The 19,521-nt window shown below is 33.1% G+C and overlaps 1 protein-coding gene across 1 annotated transcript in view; it reads left to right on the forward strand.

Moving 5' to 3' along the window:
* The window catches only part of LOC110037667 (mitotic spindle checkpoint protein MAD1), a 90,082-nt gene that overhangs the window by 38,455 nt on the left and 32,106 nt on the right, over positions 1-19,521 (forward strand). The window contains exons 9-11 of the mRNA XM_020742364.1: positions 3,174-3,275; positions 3,364-3,567; positions 13,797-13,959. Of these exons, the coding sequence (XP_020598023.1) occupies positions 3,174-3,275; positions 3,364-3,567; positions 13,797-13,959 (469 nt within the window). The remainder of the gene's footprint in view (positions 1-3,173; positions 3,276-3,363; positions 3,568-13,796; positions 13,960-19,521) is intronic.

A 19,521-nucleotide genomic window follows, 5' to 3' on the forward strand; every position in this document is an offset into this window, starting at 1 on the left:
TCTTAACCTATGTTCAATTACCCTCTCCCATAATTTTAAAGTATGACACATCAACTTAATTCCTCTATAATTTGCACACTCTTGTGCATCCCCTTTATTCTTAAAAATGGGGACCAAAATACTCTTCCTCCACTCCTCAGGCATCTTTTTAGTTTTTAAAATAATATTAAAGAGTTTAGTAAGCCAAGAAACTCCCAAATCTCCCAAATATTTCCACACTTCAATTGGGATATCATCAGTTCCTACATACTTTCCACCCTTGGTTTTCTTTAAAGCCTCATCAACTTTTTTTTTACTAATGCGATGGTAAAAATGAAACGTTTTATCATTATTCACGATATTAAGATCACTAAGGTCGATCGTATTTTCAGAAACTTCATTAAAAAGTTTATTAACATAACTCACCCACTTATGTTGAATATCTTTTTCTAAGAAAAGTACTTTTTGATTTTCATCTTTAATACACTTTACTTGAGTTAAATCTTTACTTTTCTTCTTTTTGTTTGGCTAGTTTATACATATATTTTTCACCCTCCTTAGTTTCTAATATATTATAAATATCATTAAAAACAAAATTTTTAGCGTTACAGATTGTTCTTTTAGATTCCCCACGGGCCGTTTGATATTTTTTTCAGTTCTCTAAGCTTTTATATTTAAACCAATTTTTGTAACGTAACTTCTTATATTTTATTTTTTCTTGCACATTATTATTCCACCACCAACTATTTTTATTTATAAAAACTTTCTTTTGATTCTCCAAGCACATCTTTTGCTACTTGTTTAATAGTGTTTGTTACTTTATCCCACAAAACATTTGCTTCTTCATGAACATCCAAAATTTTGAAATCTTGAATTTTACTCATAAAAATAATTTTATTTATGTCCTTTAGGTTTACTCATCTAATTCTACGATAACGACTCATAGTATTCTTTATTTTATAACTCTTTATCTTAAGATCCATAAGCAATGTTGGGTACTTAAATTCTCACTTAGAATAACCTTACAATCTTTACAATCTCGAAGTTATCTTTTTCTCATAAGAAAATAATCAATTTGTGTTTTATTAGATCCACTAGAAAATAATCTTTTGAGTTGGGTGATTTTTTACTTTTATTAATCAGGCTTACGAAAATGATCTCTAGTTTTCGGCGTGGAAATCTAAAACCAGATATATAGGAACCTTTGAAATAATTAACTAAATTGGTAAAATTACTAACAGGGTAGCATTAGCTGCAAACATGTTTGATATACACAATATTTTTCAAGAGTGAATGTCGGGAAAATGGGTTATAATGTAAATGTGAGAATAGTATTTATTAAAGTTGACATGCAAAAAAAGGTTTTCTTATTTTGAGGATCCTGTAAGAATTTTGAAAATATATGTTAGAAAGTTCAGAAATAAATAACTTTTTTTTTGTAACAATGAATTGGGGCAATGGATTAGAAAGCGAAAGAAATTTGAAAAGACTACGAGCAATAAAATAGATGTTCCTTGTATGTTTGATTGATTGTTAATAAAAGGAATTTCTTTGACAAAATGCTTATAAAGAGGGAAGAATTTTAATAATAAAAAAATGTTAGAAAGATGATATTAAAATTAATATTTAATTATAGTGTTCACAGTTTTTAATTTACTATAGCTTTCGTTATCATGCGTAACAATTTAGCATTTTCCACAAATTCTTGACATGCCACGATAAATTTAGCATTTTCATGATGTGCGAAATTTTAGAGATTAAAATTTTATGTCCATTTTGATTTTATGTTTGTTGGTTACTTATATTTGAGTATTAAGAAGAAGCGAATTGAATTCTTTTAGGCTTTCTAATTCGAGTTTGGTGATTTTATACTTTTATTAATCAGGCTTATGAAAATGATCTCTAGTTTTGGGCGAGGAAATCTAAACCTAGATATATAGGACCATTTAAAATAATCAACAAAATTGATAAAATTACTTACTGAGTAGCACTAGCAACAGACATGTTTGATATGCACAATATTTTTCAAGCGTGAAAGTCGAGTAAATAAGTTACGTTGTAACTGGGAGAATAGTATTTATTAAATTCGACATGCAAGAAAAGGTTTTCTTATTTTGAGAATTTTCGAATTTGATGTTATAAAGCTAAGAAATGATTAACTTTTAACAGTGAATGGAGCGATGGATTAGAAAGAGAAACAAATTGAAAGAAGATAACGAGAAATAAAATGGAAGTTTCTTGTATGTCTGATTGCTTGTTAAGAGATGGAATTTTGTTAGCATTTTTATGATGTGCAAAAATTTAGAGATTAAAATTTTATGTTTATTTTGATTTTATATTTGTAGGTTATCTTATATTTAGAGTGTTAAGAAGAAAGGACGAGTAGGAGCAATAGTTGGAGACTTAGAGTGAATATGTTAGAATTTAAAATTTAGACTATATTTTCCACTACAAAATTACCCCATGCTTGGGTGTTCAGTGTCATTAAAATATAATTTATTGAATTACAAACTCTCAAGTATATCTATTTGAATTTCTCATTTGATTTTCTTAAAATCATAAAATTCTTTCCGAACTGATAATAATTTATAAATGTGTAAATGCTGAAGATTTCTCTAAAATTTATCTATTTTGGCTTTTGAAGGAACCCATTAACTTATTGAATCTCATTTGCAGCTACTAGGGAACTTTCTTGATTGTTTTGGTTCTTTGATGAATGTTAGAAAATGTGTGATAATGGTTCTCCATTACTGAAACAGTTCGATGATGATAATTTGATCATTAATAAAGTTGCCCGAGTGGTTTGAATGTTATGTTCTATTTTGGGAAAGGAGTATCATTAGTTATGGAGGAGCACTTAATTTTTGAGATAGATGATTGTATATGGTGGGCACATAAAATTATATATGAAGGTTAGGTATATTACCGTACTGATATCCCTGCATTTTAGTGATTAAAATGAAGGAGCAGTTGAGGTGAGCTTAATTAGTTAGGTTACCTGTAAATGACAAAGCTAGCTTTTCTTCATCTGATTATTTCTATCTTTAAATTTGTAAGATGCAATTTTTGGTTCAAAGATATATTTCATGAAAATGTTAAGCTTAATACTGAAGACTACGTGAGCGAAACATTGCCATAAAATGAGGCATTCTGGAGGTTGATAAGTTTAAACTTAATTCTGTTTTATTTTGCAGCTTGCTTCTGTGTCTGAAGAATGTGAAAAGCTAAAAAAGGATGTTGTTAGCTTGAGTGAGCATAAAAGCGGACTCTCCAGCAGTGGTCAAACAACTGAAACAGTTAGTAAGCTTGGGCATTTTGCATTCTTTTCATTCTTGATATAGTTGACTATAACCTCATCTTCTTGCGTTTGTACTCTGTTCACAGGACCTAGAAATAGTTATTGAGCACAAAGAACATATTATTGGAGGACTGGAGAGTAATATATTTCAACTGAGGGAAATTATTAATCGTCAACATGATGAAATGAAGCATTTGAATGAGGATCTCAACGTTGAAACAAAAAAGGTGAAGGCACTAGAGAGAGAGAGCGATCGGTTGCGTTCTGAGATTTGCTTGCTTGAATCAAAGGTATTCAACTAATTTCATTCGTATACAGGTGTCTCCCGGGCCTCGTTACAGTTATCTTGTTTGTTTTGCATAACGTCTAATCTTTTTTTTTTATTATATTTTTTTTCTATTTAATTTTTTTTCATTTGAAGTGCAAGTTTTGGAGTTTTTAGATTTAAAACTCGTACAATTATTCTGCATCCATCCTTTTTTTTAATCACCCATAACAATTTCATAGAACTATAAAGGCTAAGAAACTAAACTGTTATCATTGACATTTTTTTTTTCGGGTGCTTAATGTTTGTAGTATATTGGACACTACTTTTTGTTTTCTCAAGCTTATATCAAATTATAAGGCCAAACCTAACATTGGTAGAGCCAATACAGTGTCTATGCGTATTCTTAAATTTAAGATCGTGTTTGTGGGATCCTACCACTATCATTTTGATATCGGAGTTAACCGAAATGATAATGGAAAAGCAACTTTTATGTCTGAAATCAAATATGGATTACAACCAAAGACACTTGATACTAGATGATTGCAAAAGACACGACACAAACCCAAATAGTGCTCAGGTCGAGGGTGGTGGGGCTGAGTTTTTAGGAGGACAATCAAGCATGGGAGTGGTGGAATGGTCGAAAGGCAGCAATGAACTGTTGTGGTTGGCTATTGGGTGGCAAGAAGGCGGGTTGCAACAGAGGATGGTTAGATGGCTGTAGTAGGGAGGTGGCAGTAGGGAGTTGGAAACGGTCGGTAGGCTAACGACAGCATGGAGATGAGGTGAGGGGCTGGGACAACACAAGTAGCGAAACAAGTGGTTGGGAGCAATTGCGACAACAAAGCAGGTGGCTGAGAGCAACAAGGAGGAAAGGGGGGAGGGAATACAAGGTAACCACCACCTTGGACAGAATATAGCTGGAGCACCACCTGTCCTCGGATACTATCACTGCCCCACCCGGGCTTGGAATTAACCAAGATGGGAATCGACGACCGTACGATAGAAATCAATTCTCTGTCATTTTATGTCTATCACTGACAATTTGATTTTTAAATATTTATGAAAGAGTCACTAAAGAAAGCAATTTAATCAACAAGTAAAAATTTGTATATTTCCGGTTGTTCTCATCTTTTAATACACATTCGCTCATCTTTTATTCATCTTGTTCAAATGCTTAAAACCTAAAAAAAAATATTTAAACAACATGAATTATCTAAAAATACTCGCAAGTAATCACACTTTTAAAGTATAGTTACCCAAGGAAAATAAATCAACTTGCATGCTAATCTTTTATATCTCCATAAGAAATCTTTTTACTATGTTGGTCTTTCATATTTCTATAAGAAATCTTATAATTTAATAATGCATATGTCAATGACATTTACTCAATGAAAATATTCAAAATTTTTATCTTAACTCTAACTTTACTTTTTACTTTATACTCTTTACATGCACATTTGTCTCTTTGAGAATCACCGTCAACAAAATCTAACGCACCCCTGATTGATATTATCCCGTTGGCGGAGTGATTAGCGATTTAAACATTACAATTATCTTAGGTGAAAAGGTCCCCACTCACCCCGGTCAAAATTCTCTTGTCGACACATCAATTAGTGATCTAAGCATCACAATTATCTGGGGTAGAGCTCTGTCTACTCGCTCATGGCTGATATTATCTTGTCGACACAACAGTTAGTGATCTAAACATCACAACTGTCTGGGGTGATAAAAAAATTACGCACGCGGGTAAATTGACATTTTTTGTCTGTACCATTAGAGTGTAAACCCCTCTTAGCGTGCACATACAAGCATACAAATATTCATATATAATCTATTTCATTCTCCATAATTTGCATTCTTTTAAGACCATTTCATTCATCTACTAACATGCATACTTACTCTTTTGTGCAACTAATAATTATACATCTCTCTTATCATTCATATCTTTTATCTCATGCATATCTCTTATATTATGCATATTTTTTATATCATACTCATTTATCCTATCATGCTTATCATGCATATATTTCATGTATAACAATATGAAAAATCTAACTAAACTGGAGTATACATGGAGTCAAATTTACATTTTGAAATAAAGAAGATTACTGAAACTAAGAAATATAATTATTCATCTCAGTTGCCATAGATTTTTGTCCTCAATAATTTATTGGGCGTTGCGATAACTTTTATATGGATATTAATAACCTATTAAATAAAAATCATACTTTAGATTTAAGCAATTTTTGTTAATCAAATTATTCTTTTTAGCATAGGATTAATTTACCTGAATTTATGAAGCTGCCCCACGACTAGTTTTTACACACTTGCCTGGAGCTTGCCGCCTCGAGTAAACAACAAGAAATCTATAAATATCTTCGGATTTCAAGATATCTTGGATCATAAAATGATTTAACCCAAAACATAACAGATTTGCCAAAATGTACCTCAAACTGGTTTCACGTCACAACTTAACCTTACTGATACTACCAAATCTTCTATCTTCTTTTTATCATTTTAGTCTTTTCCTATACTCGTTGATTTCTTCTTTAAGTCCCTTAAAGAAGTTCACGCACCATATTCGTCACTTTCGACACAACCTCATCTCTGCTAGGCTTCCTAAAATGAAAAAGATGCACAATTCGTGGAAAATCTTAAAATGGAAGTGTGAGGAAAGAATATCTCAAATGGTGTGAATGAGGGTTTATACTCACTGATTTCATCCCTAAGTCTATACCGCGAGCTGTAGCACTTGATGGACTTCTTTCTTGCCTCTGTTCGTGCCTGATTGTAGTAACCGAGACTTGAGCTTTGCAAGAAAAGGAAATTGGAAGTAGGAGGGGCTTCGTGCACACAACTGAGAGTAGGGAGAAAAAATTGAAGGCTCTTGAGAGGATTTCCCCCATTTGACTCATCCCAGAGCTAATTATTGTGTGGGCAAGTTTGTGGAAACAGTAAATATTTGATTAGAGAGGGATTTGGGTTTAATTAAGTTTATTTTTTTAAATAACTCAATATATTATAAATTTTATATCTCTCATTTCATTCATAATTTACACATAATGTTATATATCGAATTGATCGATTGGACTTGTCGAATTATATAAAATTGATTAGGTTGAAATATGAGGGAAGTGACATTTGTGGTACATTTTAAGTCATAAAAAATTTTACCCGATTTCACAAAACTAGTTATTGCAGATACAACTCTAACAAGGGAGAAAGACGCTGATGACAGAAAAACTGAGGCAAAAATTCAATCCTAACCAAAAAAAAATAATATATATATAATAATAGATAACTAAGAGGGGGGCCCTCCTTTTATGCTGCAACCCTGGCCTAATAGAAAGGGTCAATCGACCCTTGACCCTACCCTATTGAATCGGCTCAGCGCAAGATGAGCCCGCTTCTCATTTTCTGTGAGTTTATTCACTAGAATTTCTTTTTAATGATTAGTTTCAATGTAGTACCTGTATATGTGCTTGTCTATATGTATATGATTTTGATAATGCATGAATTTTCTATCTTGTCAAAGTAGTTTAGTCGAATTATCATTATATTTTGCTATCAATTGTCATTTTAGTTGTTATGAGCGATATTGTCTTTGGTAAATTGTCTAGGATAAGTTTAATCCTTGTTTGTATTTTCTAGGACCTACTATGACAAATAGAGGTCCAATGGGTCATCTAAATGTATCTTCTCTCTCATTTTTAGCTGTGTGTGATACTTGTTTCTTTTTCTCTATTTTTCTCTCTATATTCTTCTTTTGTGTTTTCCTGAACTAGACTTCTATTTCCTAGCATCATTCGGAGAGTTATTGTCAACAATTTTACAACATAATTATCAGTTAATATTATTTTCACGTCTCATGATATTTAAATAGTGCGTGCTTCTTCTAAATGAAAGTTTATTTTAAATTTTTTGTGAGATTAAAATCAAGTGGTTTTTCTTAAACTTAATCACACCCCCAATTTGCTTGTAATCATTATCCAAATTTAAGAAGCGAAGATCCCTATTTTCACTTAAGGGCCATTTAGCTGCGGAAAAAGAAATGCAGAGAAAAAAGGAATCTTTTGTAAGATAAATGTATTGTATTTGTAATGTTTAGTTGTTTAGTTGAGTAATTAATAAATACATCAAGTTACCTATTTGTGTTTGGTTTGAAATAAAATGAATTCAGAGTAATACTAAGTGACAATGGTTGGCGGCAGTTAGTGGTGGGCAGGTTGGCGGTGTTTGGTAGAGGCAGGCAGTCAACATCAATTGTTGTAATTGACATGGGATGTTCTGCGGTCTGCAACAATCGACTACAAGTTTTGTTGTGAGGACAGAGGCTGGGTGAGTGATTGGAGGCAATCAAAAGTGGCGGGTAGTAGACGATGTTTGTGGTTTCGAGCAACATTTCATGTTCCATAAATGTGGTGTATTTGGAATTTGACCAAAGTAGGTGAATTCTAAATCTATTGAAAATGAATAAAGATTGAATTTCAAATACTTTAAAAGATTACCATGTAATGATTTTCTCATCCAGCCAAACACTTAAATTTTTAGAACCCCTATATTCTTCTTACTTATATTTTCCTTTCTCTGGCACTATATGACCTCTTAGTAAACACTACACTTTTATCTCTATCCAATTTTGAAATCTACATTTATTAATCTTGAGAAACTATGCCTTACACAATGCCCCTTTCTCTCCTTTCTCTACTTGATTCTTAACCTCCCCAATTTTTTTTTAACTTTTCTATCTATCTATGCCCTTTACCCATTGTTTCATTGGAATTGATCACCCTTGAACAATGTCTCTCTAAAAGCTTCAAAATCTACTACAAATATGCTTAATTAAGCCATAAACCTAACAATTAAACCCCAACCATCAATGTATGAGTAATGAAATGAAAGAAGTATGTTTATATGACTCACATGTGGGTTGCATTTACTTGTCATTGTTTATATATTTTGTAACCAATCCATCTTATTCTCCATGGGTTTTATATTAGGTAAGGCCTTACAAGTAGATTATGGTATGGCTTCTGATTGAATTAGTTGTTACTTCTGTGCATTTGCTATGTTTCTTGGTTTCTCATCTAATGGATGTTGATTGACGTTGGAATTTGAAGCATCCCTCCTATCACTCTTGCAACTGCTTTGGGCACTGTTACTTTAACTGTTTAAGGATTCTTCAAAATTAATGAAATCAAACCTTCTGGCACAAGGGGTACAAATAATTGCTTTGATACTTCCTTCTACCATTATATTATTGTGCCCATTGCTACTCCCACATAGATGGTCACTATATATAGCTAGCAAATAAAAAAAATTGATTCTCTTACTTCTGAACCACATCATCTTCTTCTAGTTTGTGAAGATATTGATGATAATGTGATACCATTCTAGGGTTCCTAGAAGGTATGTAGAAATGGTATTTAGCAATGAGGTGATTTTGAAATGGTAAGGGAGCAATAATACGTAATTTTGATGGTATTTGGATGGGGATCGGTGGTTATCGTAGCTAAAAACAACAATGAGAACTATAAAACGATTTGATGCGGATGTAGAGGAAGTTCACCACACGTTCCCGCACAAACTACAAACACACAACATGCAAAAGGAAGAGAATTCAATACTCTCTAAGGTAGAAAATGGAGATTACAATCCCTTTAATACTCGAAACAAAGTAAAGGCCCCTTAAAACAACTAATGAAACAAATACATAGTTTCTAATAGAAAACATTGTAAAAAGAAATAAGAAATTAGGAAAGAAATTAGAAAAGGAAAAAAGTTGGTCTCAAATAAAAAAAATGGGTTAGGATCGTGTGGTTATGTGCGCCTCCGATCTCGGAAATTGCCTCTTCCATGATATTGCGGAATTCTTGTGAACAAGATTGTGTGATTCTACAATCTCGTAACTCTGTTGGACACTCCACGTACTCTCTCCGGTTAAGAGAGACTTCACCCTTGTCTTTTGAAAGAGCTAGATTCCACTATCGAATGTCTTTCCACAAAACACCTAAGAAGATTTCCACAATTGTGGCTCATTACTCTTGCCCGACCATGTATCAATGCGTGCACTGATGAACTGAATTGAAACTTTGTATGTAGTTCAATCAATAGTCTTCCAAAAATCACTCAAAAGTTTCTTGTTTCTATCTGAAGTGATGATACATTTGACCTCCTAAGTTATGACAACTGAGGTGTAGGATGTTGTTCAGACAATCCTGCAATTTACTTGGCTGGGACTATCATGTTTTTTGTATCAGATTCTTGGACTGATTGTCATCTAGGAAAACCACTACTAATCTTGGTGGTGCTTCTCTCACAGGCTCGGTCTGTGGGACCTGTTGGATTATTAACATATCTCTCTAATTTGTTGGAAGTTGGTAATCCTCTTTTGTGTCACATGTTTAGTGTTCTTAGTGTCATTATATATGTTTTCCATTGCTCCCCACTCCATGGATGAGATCATCAATCTGTCTGGCCAATTTAATACAATGTGCCCAAAACTGTGACACATGAAACACTTCTTTGTTGGGACAAATTTTGGAGTGGGCTCTATCTCTTATTCACTTTGAATTCGTTTCTTCTCTGTTGGGTTTGGCTAAGATGCTCTAGAAGATTTACTTTTGCTGCCTGATCCAATGATTGAACACTATTTGAAGGGTGGTGTGAAACTAATTCTGTTATGTTATCTTTCCACTTTCAAGTCTAGGGTTTGAACATCTTGTAATGTTATATGATTGCAATTCTAACATATTGCCAATAGACAGCTCAATCCCCTCTGATTTTGAGCTGTTTTGTTCTTCTTGGGCTTTATTAGCTCATATGTCAATACAAGCTACTCGAACTCAGTCGTGTACTCCTCTATTGAGAGATCTAGTCGTTGTTAATGATGAAGTCTTGAGAACACGTTCTGTCTGTAATGTGTTGATAGGTACTTACGTTGCATCTCTTTTTTTCATATTGAACCAAATTGTGATTTTGATTTTTATCTCTCAATAGTGTAGTCATTTCAAAATTTTTCATAATAGAGATACACTCTTTTTTAACTTAATGACGATTTGTTTTACCTTTCTGTCAAGTGGGATGTGCTTGTATTAAAAAATCTGTTTCACTATCTGGAGTCGTGTGATGAACTTCATTCGGATCCATGCGGCCATCAAAATTTGGTAAGTCAATCTTTACTCCAAAATTATGGGTTCTCTAATATTCCATGCCAAATCTTTAGGGTATTGGTTATTCATCACTTGAAATGCCTGGTGGAAGATATTCACTTCCTCTTGATTTGATGAGTCACTGTTATAGCAATTGTTGACTTCACCAAATTATCTCTTCTTAAACACAACAAGTTTTTGTTGCAGTTGCAGGATTTATGGCTGCATATCATTCATAGAAGTTCTCGGACATTTCGTTGAGGGTTTCGCTTTGACGACACAATGTCCTTTTCTCCCACTTAGGTTTCGGCAGGTTTAGGGTTGCAAATCATCATTGGTCAGGGGCTTAGATTTTTGTGGTACGTGTTGACATGTATTTTTAGTGAAGATAGAAATATTGAAAATTTAGGGTTGGACTTAGATTTGCTGAATGATTTGGGGAAAATTTTGTTTTGGTGGGATGTCACTTTAAGTTATATGAATTATTGGTTTAGGTGTAGGAAGCTTGAATCCAAAAAAATTTAGGGTTTGTAGGCTCTGATATAAACAACAACAACAAGCCTTTATCCCACTAATTAGGGTCGACTGCATGAATTTGCAATTTTTAATTGTTGTTCTTGTTGTACTTATATCATTGAATTATATTTGATTTGGATCTTTTCAATCTACCCAATGATTATAAAATTATGCTATGTATGAAAAAATGGAATAAAATTTATATAATTTTTTCCATCTGCCAAGTGGTTTTAAAGGTCTTGTACTTTAATTTGAAATTTTAAAAGAAAGGTCACTTTTTTAAAGACATTTTATTGTTTTCAGAGGATCTATAGTTAGATGCTTGATGTTTTTATAAGCGATGGTATTTATCTTTTTCATCTACGACTATGGGCCCATTTATTTATTCTTCATATAGATATGCTTTCAATGGATGAATTACAGTATTTTGTGACTACAACGTAAGGCCTTTTACTTTTCCTCCTTATTGCTCAAATTCTCCATAGTAGAGTTCTTTCAACTTGATTGGAATAATGTGGGACCAAATGAATTTTTTGTCATTAAACATAAGTATACTATAGCTGTTACTTGTGTTCGAACAGGTGGATTGAATTAGTATTTTCCTATTTCAGTTGGAGTACATGGAATGTAATTTTAGTAGTAATAGCTCTAGCGACAGAAATGTGACTTTCGGTGATTATCTTGGGTCCGTTGTTCAAAGCGATGGTGATATAGATGGGGATGTTAATAGTAGAATTCAAGTTGGTTGGTTGATGTGGAGGAATGCTTCGTGCCTTTTGTGTGATAGAAAAGTACCGCTTAGACTGAAAGGAAAATTTTATAAGACGGTGGTGAGACTTGCAATGCTCTATGGCGCTGAATGTTGGCCTTTAAAAGAGAAGCATAATAATAAGTTAAGTGTTGCCGAGATAAGATTGATTTGGTGGATGAGTGGCTTTACACTTAGAGACAAAATGCGAAATGAATATATCCGTGATAGGGTTGGTGTAGCTCCTGTGACAGACATAATTAGAGAAAGTCGTCTTAAATGGTTTGGTCACATTAAACGTCGACCATCTGATGATCCGATTAGGATAGTAGATGTTTTAGATTCGACTTGTGTTAAGAAAGGCTGAGGTAGACCTAGGAAGACTTGGGCTTATTATATTAAAAATAATCTTAATTTACTAGAACTAAATGAAAATATGAAACTAAATAGGACCCCATGGAGAAAAAGGTTTCATGTAGCCGACCCCACGTAGTGGGATTAAGGCTTTGTTGTTCTTGTTGTTGTTGTTGTTGGATTACATCAGGGAACGACTTTAAGCCCATTATTATGTTAAGTGCCATTATTTTGCCTTAGTTGTGGATGTTTTTAATGGAAATTTACAGGAGGATGTACCTTTGTGTATGTTTTTTGTTGATGTTATCCCTGTTGGGGATAAGAATAAAGTAGGTGTTTAGGAAAAACGTCAATTATGGAGTTCAAATTTAGAGTTTAAAGCCTTTCATTTTAGTAGATATAAAACTGAATACTAGAAATGTAATTTTTGTGGTAGTTGATTTAGTGGCCGGTTGTAAAATTGGTTGATCAAGTCTTTAAAGGAGCGAATGTTTTAGATTTCTTAGGTCTATTGTTCAAAATGATTATCATATAGATGGAGATGTTATTAGTAAAATTCAAGTTGGATGTTTGAGGTGAAAGTAGGCGCAGGCCTATTGTGTGATAGAAAAGTACTGTTTAGACTTAAAAAGTAAACTTTGTAAGATGATGGTGACACCTAGAATGCCTTATGACGCAGAATGTTGGCCTATAGAAGAGACACATGAAAATAAGGTATGTGTTGCTGAGATGAGAATGTTTAGTTGGATGAGTAACTTCACACTTAGAGACAAAATGCAAAACGAATATATCCGTAAGGGTTGTTGTAGCTCAAGTGGCAGACAAGATAATAGAGAGCCGTCTTAGATGATTCGGTCATATTAAAATCAACATCTGATGATCCAACAAGGAGAGCAGTTGTTGGAGATTCGACTTATGTTAAAGAAAGGTAGAGGTAGACCTAAATAAACTTGGACATGTTGTATAAAAAATGATCTTAATTTATTAGAATTAAATGAAAATCTGACACTTTATATGACAATGGAGAAAAGGGATTCATGTAACCGACCCCACTTAGTGGGATAAAATCTTGTTGTTGTATAATGGGCAATGTGGCCTTTTTTCAATTTTTTTATGTTAGGTTTTCTTTTAATAATTACAGGATCTTCTATCTCTCACAGAGACCATGCCTCAAGGGCCATAAAATTATGGATTTAAATTGCAGACCCTTGGACCCACGTGCAGTTCTAATTTAGTCTGTGCACTCTTGAAGTCAATTTTTTATGTATGCTAGCCCTTTTTTTTTAAAATTTTTTTTGTAGAAACTCAAGTTAGGGAGTGGGTTTAACACTTTTAATTAGTATACTTGATTTGTTTTTTTTTTTTTGTTAAATGCTCTACTAAAGTTAAATGCTCTACTAAATGTTATGTTCTTACCCAAGCTTTCAACTATAACGGAAGATTGAAATTACAGTATAACTTGTCCATTAATGTCTTTTTCAGCTGGGGCAGGGTAATTACTCAGCAGAGAATACAAAGGTACTACGGATGGTGAATTCTTTAGGCTTTGATAATGAAGCAAAACGCACTATAGAAACATTGCGAGCTGAACTGCGGAAAGCTAAGGCAAAGTTGCAAGCAATTGAAGAGCTGACTGGACAGTCAGGTAATGTGTCGTCTTGTTTATGCATGTTCCAGTGGTTAGCGAGAGACGGCATACTGAAAATATTGTTGCCAGATTTTCTTAGTATCATCAAGCTTATGGTGTTTGTAGTAAAGGAAGTTTGTTGGAGTAAATTTTGAAGTGCGTAGTTCTAATTTAAGTCAGCAACTTTATTAAATAAGAAAGCTAGTGATTGATATATTGTGAAATCAATTACACATGGAAAACTAAGTTTGATTATATTAATTTTAATGGAAGCATATAAATCATATAAATATACTTGAAGAACACCAAAAATTTCGGAGTTAAAGATTTCAATTCACACTTGGAGCTTATTTTATTGCTTGAACTATGAAATGCAAACTGAAATGTCATATATACATAATGACAAAGCTGATACACACATATTAAATTAATTTTATATGCTATGTATTATATTATGCATTAACACTGTATATGTAATATTAGTACCTAATGCTTAAGTTTCTAATTATTTCATAAACACTATATGATATATGATTCAGTTGATACACAGGAAAATACAAAATTATTGGTGGCTCCTCTGATGGGAACGTTTGCGGTGGTTTTTTTTTTTTTGGAAAATATGTTGGAAATCTCAGAGAATTTTCATGGAAATTTTCCACAAAAAAAAAAAAAAATCTGCCAGATTTATGTGGCAATTTTTTTGGTGAAAAATTTGTTGGAGTCTTGCTTTATCTTATCGTGAACTAGATCCCCCTTCCCCCCATTTGCATTTTTCCGTCTTCTCAAATCAGATTGATGAGATCGTGCTGACACTTCCCTTCTGAAAAATGGTGCTTGAGCAACTCTTCAGTTGCTGGCAAGCATTTTTCTATTTCATCTTGCCACAAATTTTATATTTTATTTTTTTGGTTAGATTGTTAACCCATGAATGTTTTTTTATGGAATGGCATTTTAGTCAATACATGCAAATTTAGGATTTTTATTTTTTATTTTTTGTTTTTGTGTTATGTATGTCCATGGTTGTTGAGTAAATTTTATTTATAAGTTACCTTTGTTAATTGTCATCTGTTTTAAAATGAATTTATATTAAAAAATTATGATAGTAAAAAAATTATTATAAATGATGATGCATGTAATGAAGAGGATTTTAACAGAATTTTTTGTTTTGGATATCACAGTGGTGCTTGTACTAGTTCTATCATCAAACGAATAACAAGTAGAAATATATAAATTAATTATGTTTGATGAGGCTGTCTCCTAATTTAATGGAATTGTTCAAGTGCCTCTTAAAGATCAGGTTCAATAACTATGATATATTATGTGTTTTTTAGCTTTCTCTGAAGTTTTTGCAGTTGTATGGATGCTTAGTACTATAATAGATTTTTAGCATACCTCTAGAATGTTTCAATCAATTGTTGGACAGTTAAAATTGAGTAATCTAATGGCCTCTAATTTTTGCATGGCCACAATTTTGGTATTGAAGTTAGATCGGAGTACACAGAAAATGGATTGTTATTTTAATAGATGCGTATCATTACAAGGATGAGTTGACTGTGATGAAAAGTAAATATTGTGGAGTGCTCAGATAAAGATTATAATTTGGAAAACCATGTAAACACAATGTGCCATGCACAAACATTGTGGCAGATATTGCCATTAGCGCTGCTATTGACATCTTTCCTAGCAGATCTCTATTCTAAAAATTGGACAAATTTTCTGCTAAAAATATCACTAGTTGTAATTTTGTTACAGATTTTTAAGTATCCATAGGCATTTTATGGAATCAGCAATTTACTGCTTCCACCTCCATAGAGTAATCTCTCTCGCAATCAAAATCCTTGCAGCCGAAGGCCTGCTTAAATTGCAAGTCAGGTAATCAAGTTTCATTTATCTACCAAATATTGAGCCAATTGAGAATAAGATTTGGGCATTAAACAGATGGTCTAGGGAATTTAAACCAAATAGGTACAATGGGTGGCTTAAATAGAACATTAAAATCTGGGGATTACTTTATTACTTTCATATTTGCATTTTCAATGTGGAAGATTTTCTCAGATAAAACTTTTGCTTAGCCTTCTTCCCTACTTAGATGTATCATAATGTGTCATCCATCAAATAGCCCAACTTTCCAGCTACCTATTAACTTCAACCCATCAAAGAACCTGCTAACCACCTCCATTTTGGGATGTTTTAATTGGAATTTACCAATCAAAGTGAACTTTAACGGCTTGGCTAACCGTCCATATCTGCTTCAGATATGAAAACGACTGACTTCTCATTCTTTCTATCAGGTTTTCTTAACAGAACAGTATTGTTATCGATTTCATCATGAAATTTATGAGGAAAGAATAAAATAGAAGCTTTAAAACCTTAAGGGGGAGTGATGTTTGTCACAATCTCAATAAAATAACCCGATCCATGAGTGAAACACATACAATTTAATGGAACAGTAAATTTTGCTAAACCCTAGCAGAGCAGCAGCTGCCAAACATCATCTCTTTATATGTATTTATGTATGCATCTATATATATATATATATATATATTAAATACAATTATTTCAATTCTAACTATTATATTTTAAGAATTTCTGTCAAGTTACTTGTCTCCCTTGGAGAATGCAATGAGGACTATCTTTGTAGGTGTTGTATGTGATGATTGTGTGGTGTTCTCCGAGTTCACGTCTTATTTTGAGTTGCTTAAGGCTCGGTGAGCATCTTCCTCTACACTAATGATAGCACCTACGACTGACTATGTGGACAGCGAGCACAAACATGAACTCATTTTGTTATTCATCCATAGGCTCCTTACCCAACCTTCTGCTTATGTCGGCTATGATGAACTTCTTCAATTTACTAGTTTTGATCAGTTCTCCAACCAAATTTCTTAGGAGGAAACAACCCATAGTGTTTTGATCGTGGTCTTCATGTAAGACACAGTATTTGGGCATGATATTTAAGTGAGGGCCGATCTACATTGGTGTTGGCCATCTAAAATAATTTTTGTTCTATATGCCTCAACTAGCTCAACATGAATGATCACACTAGTTAATTAATGGGATTTGATGGTTAGGCGGAGGTAAGGGCAACCTCTTCCTTATATTCATTCCGTGCACCAATTGTGGTGCATATTCCTTGGCTGTTGGTGAGGTCATGGGGTGTGGTAAGGCAATAATTGAGGAAGATGTCGAAACTTCAAAATCTTGGACCAATTATGTTGCTCTTTTTGTAAATTATCTCTTCCTTATTTAGCAATGCCACTTGGCCAGCTAGAGAATGATGCCTCCTTTTTATCGTTATTTTCCGTAAGATTTGCTTGATTATTGGAGAGTTCAAGCAAGTCAGCCATAGGTTTGGTTGCTATCGGCTGAGTGCATAGTGAAGTGGCCCTTCGTGGAGACTTAGATTAAGGTGGCCAAAGGTACAACCAACTTTGATTTTTTTTTTATTAGACATTTCTCTTTGGAATCTTGTCACGAAGTATTTAAGTGACTTGCTCTTGGCATATTTAGTAAAACTTGAGCTCTTTTATCGGCGTTGGATGCTAACAAATTATGTAATTAGCTTTTGTTTAAACTTGTGTTAAGGGTTGACTTCTTGAAATTCATAAAGAAAGCATTTCATTGTGCAATTGATGTCAGGCATTGAGATGATTTCTTGAAAGTATGCAATGTGGCTAACTAGATTAGTTCGAATTCTATAGAGTCTAGCTGTGAATTCATGGTGGGCTGCTTGGCTTCAATGTTTTTAAGAAAAGGCTTTCAATAGCTATGCATAAAAAGTATAAGCAAAAATATAAGAGGTGTGTAACCCAAGTACAAACTCAAATTTGGACAATTAGTTGGCCATTGAACTAGAGAAATTATTTCAGTGGCTCATCCAATGGTGATTATTAAGTAGCTCGTTTAGTTTAAATGATTGTCTGAGTTGAGTCAATCTGGTGAGTCCTTAGGTGGCTTTGGCGAGCTGTTCATGATTTGGCGGATGCCACCCCCTACCCACCATGTTAATTGTTTGATGGGTCCACATCGATCATGATAGATAGAGGCTTGAACCTAGTTGAGTGAGTCCTCTTAAGACTTGGTTGGCTAGTCCTTTTTTATCATTGATAGCAAGCGTTGTTCTTTTCAGCTTAGCCTAGTGAATTGGTTGTCTTGCTGAGTACAACTTGAGCTTGACTTGGCAAGCTCCTTTATGGCCTCTTCCAGGAAGCCAGGCTTGTTGTCCTTCCGTTGAGCAAGCCTTGTTTCAGTTGTGTAGTGCTCATTAGCCCAAAAAGTTACTATTCAATTTTAAACATGAAAATGAAAAATTTCTAATGTTTTTTTTTAACCAAATCAGTTAAATTTTAATGATTATTAAAAATATCTTTTTTTCTTGCTTTTTTTTCAAATTCACTGGAACTTTCTTTTTTAGTTTTATATTTTGTATCCATCAAATTGATATATAATAGTATATAAAAATTATTTAAATATGATTTTATAATAAAAAATAATTAAATTAACTTATTATTGATCAAATATTGTTTGCTTTTGTAATTTTTCTTTTCCACTGTAATTTAAAATAAATTAAGATATATGAAAAATTCCACTGTAATTTAAAATAAATTAAGATATATATATATTTCATGACATGAATCCTTTTGATCATTGTGTAAGTGCTAGGACATCCCCTGGAAACGACGCACTGTATAGCCTGAATACAGTGAAAAGTGTGCAAGGGCCGCTACACCGACGCCCGGGTGTAGTGTTAAATAAGCAAGAATTCCCACATTACGGACGAATGCGGGTAAAGAAGTTAGTCCATGTAACTAATGAAACTAATATTAGGATACCTTCTTCATTAGTTAGGTTCATGATTTGAATATTTCTGTAACTAATGAAACTAATAGCTCTACCTTCTTCATTAGGTACTCTCAATGGTAAATTAATGGAATTAGTTGATATTATGATTCATAGGAAAATTAATATCTTATGTATTCAAGAAACTAAGTGGGTTGGAGAAAAGACTAAGGAGATTGATAATTTAAGTTTTAAACTTGGGTATTCTGGTAAGAGTCGCACTAAAAATGGTGTAGGTATAATTATCGATAAGAGTTTGAAAGATAATGTTGTAAAAATTAATAGAGTTGGTGATATATAGCCCTTAAGATTATCATTGATACTAAGATTTTTAAGATTATAAGTGCTTATGCTCCTCAAGTAGGTTTAGATACAGGGTCTAAAGATAAATTTTGGAATGACTTAGAAGACTTAATACAAATGATACCTATTGAAGAAAGAATTTTTATTGGAGAAGATTTAAATGGACATATCGGTAGAGTGGTAGAAGATTTCAGAAATATTCATGGTGACTACGGTTTTGGAGTAACTAATGAAGAAAGTAGAGTCATTTTAGATTTTGCTTTAGCGTATGATTTTGTTATTACTAATACTTTATTCAAGAAAAGGGATGAACATCTTATTACTTATAAGAGTGGATCTAATAAAACACAAATTGATTATTTTCTTATAAGAAGAAGAGATCGTCGTGATTGTAAAGATTGTAAGTTCATTCCAAGTGAGAATTTAAGTACCCAACAT

This window comes from Phalaenopsis equestris, unplaced genomic scaffold (genome assembly GCF_001263595.1).
Source record: "Phalaenopsis equestris unplaced genomic scaffold, ASM126359v1 Scaffold223212, whole genome shotgun sequence".
In the NCBI taxonomy this organism is placed as follows: Eukaryota; Viridiplantae; Streptophyta; class Magnoliopsida; order Asparagales; family Orchidaceae; genus Phalaenopsis; species Phalaenopsis equestris.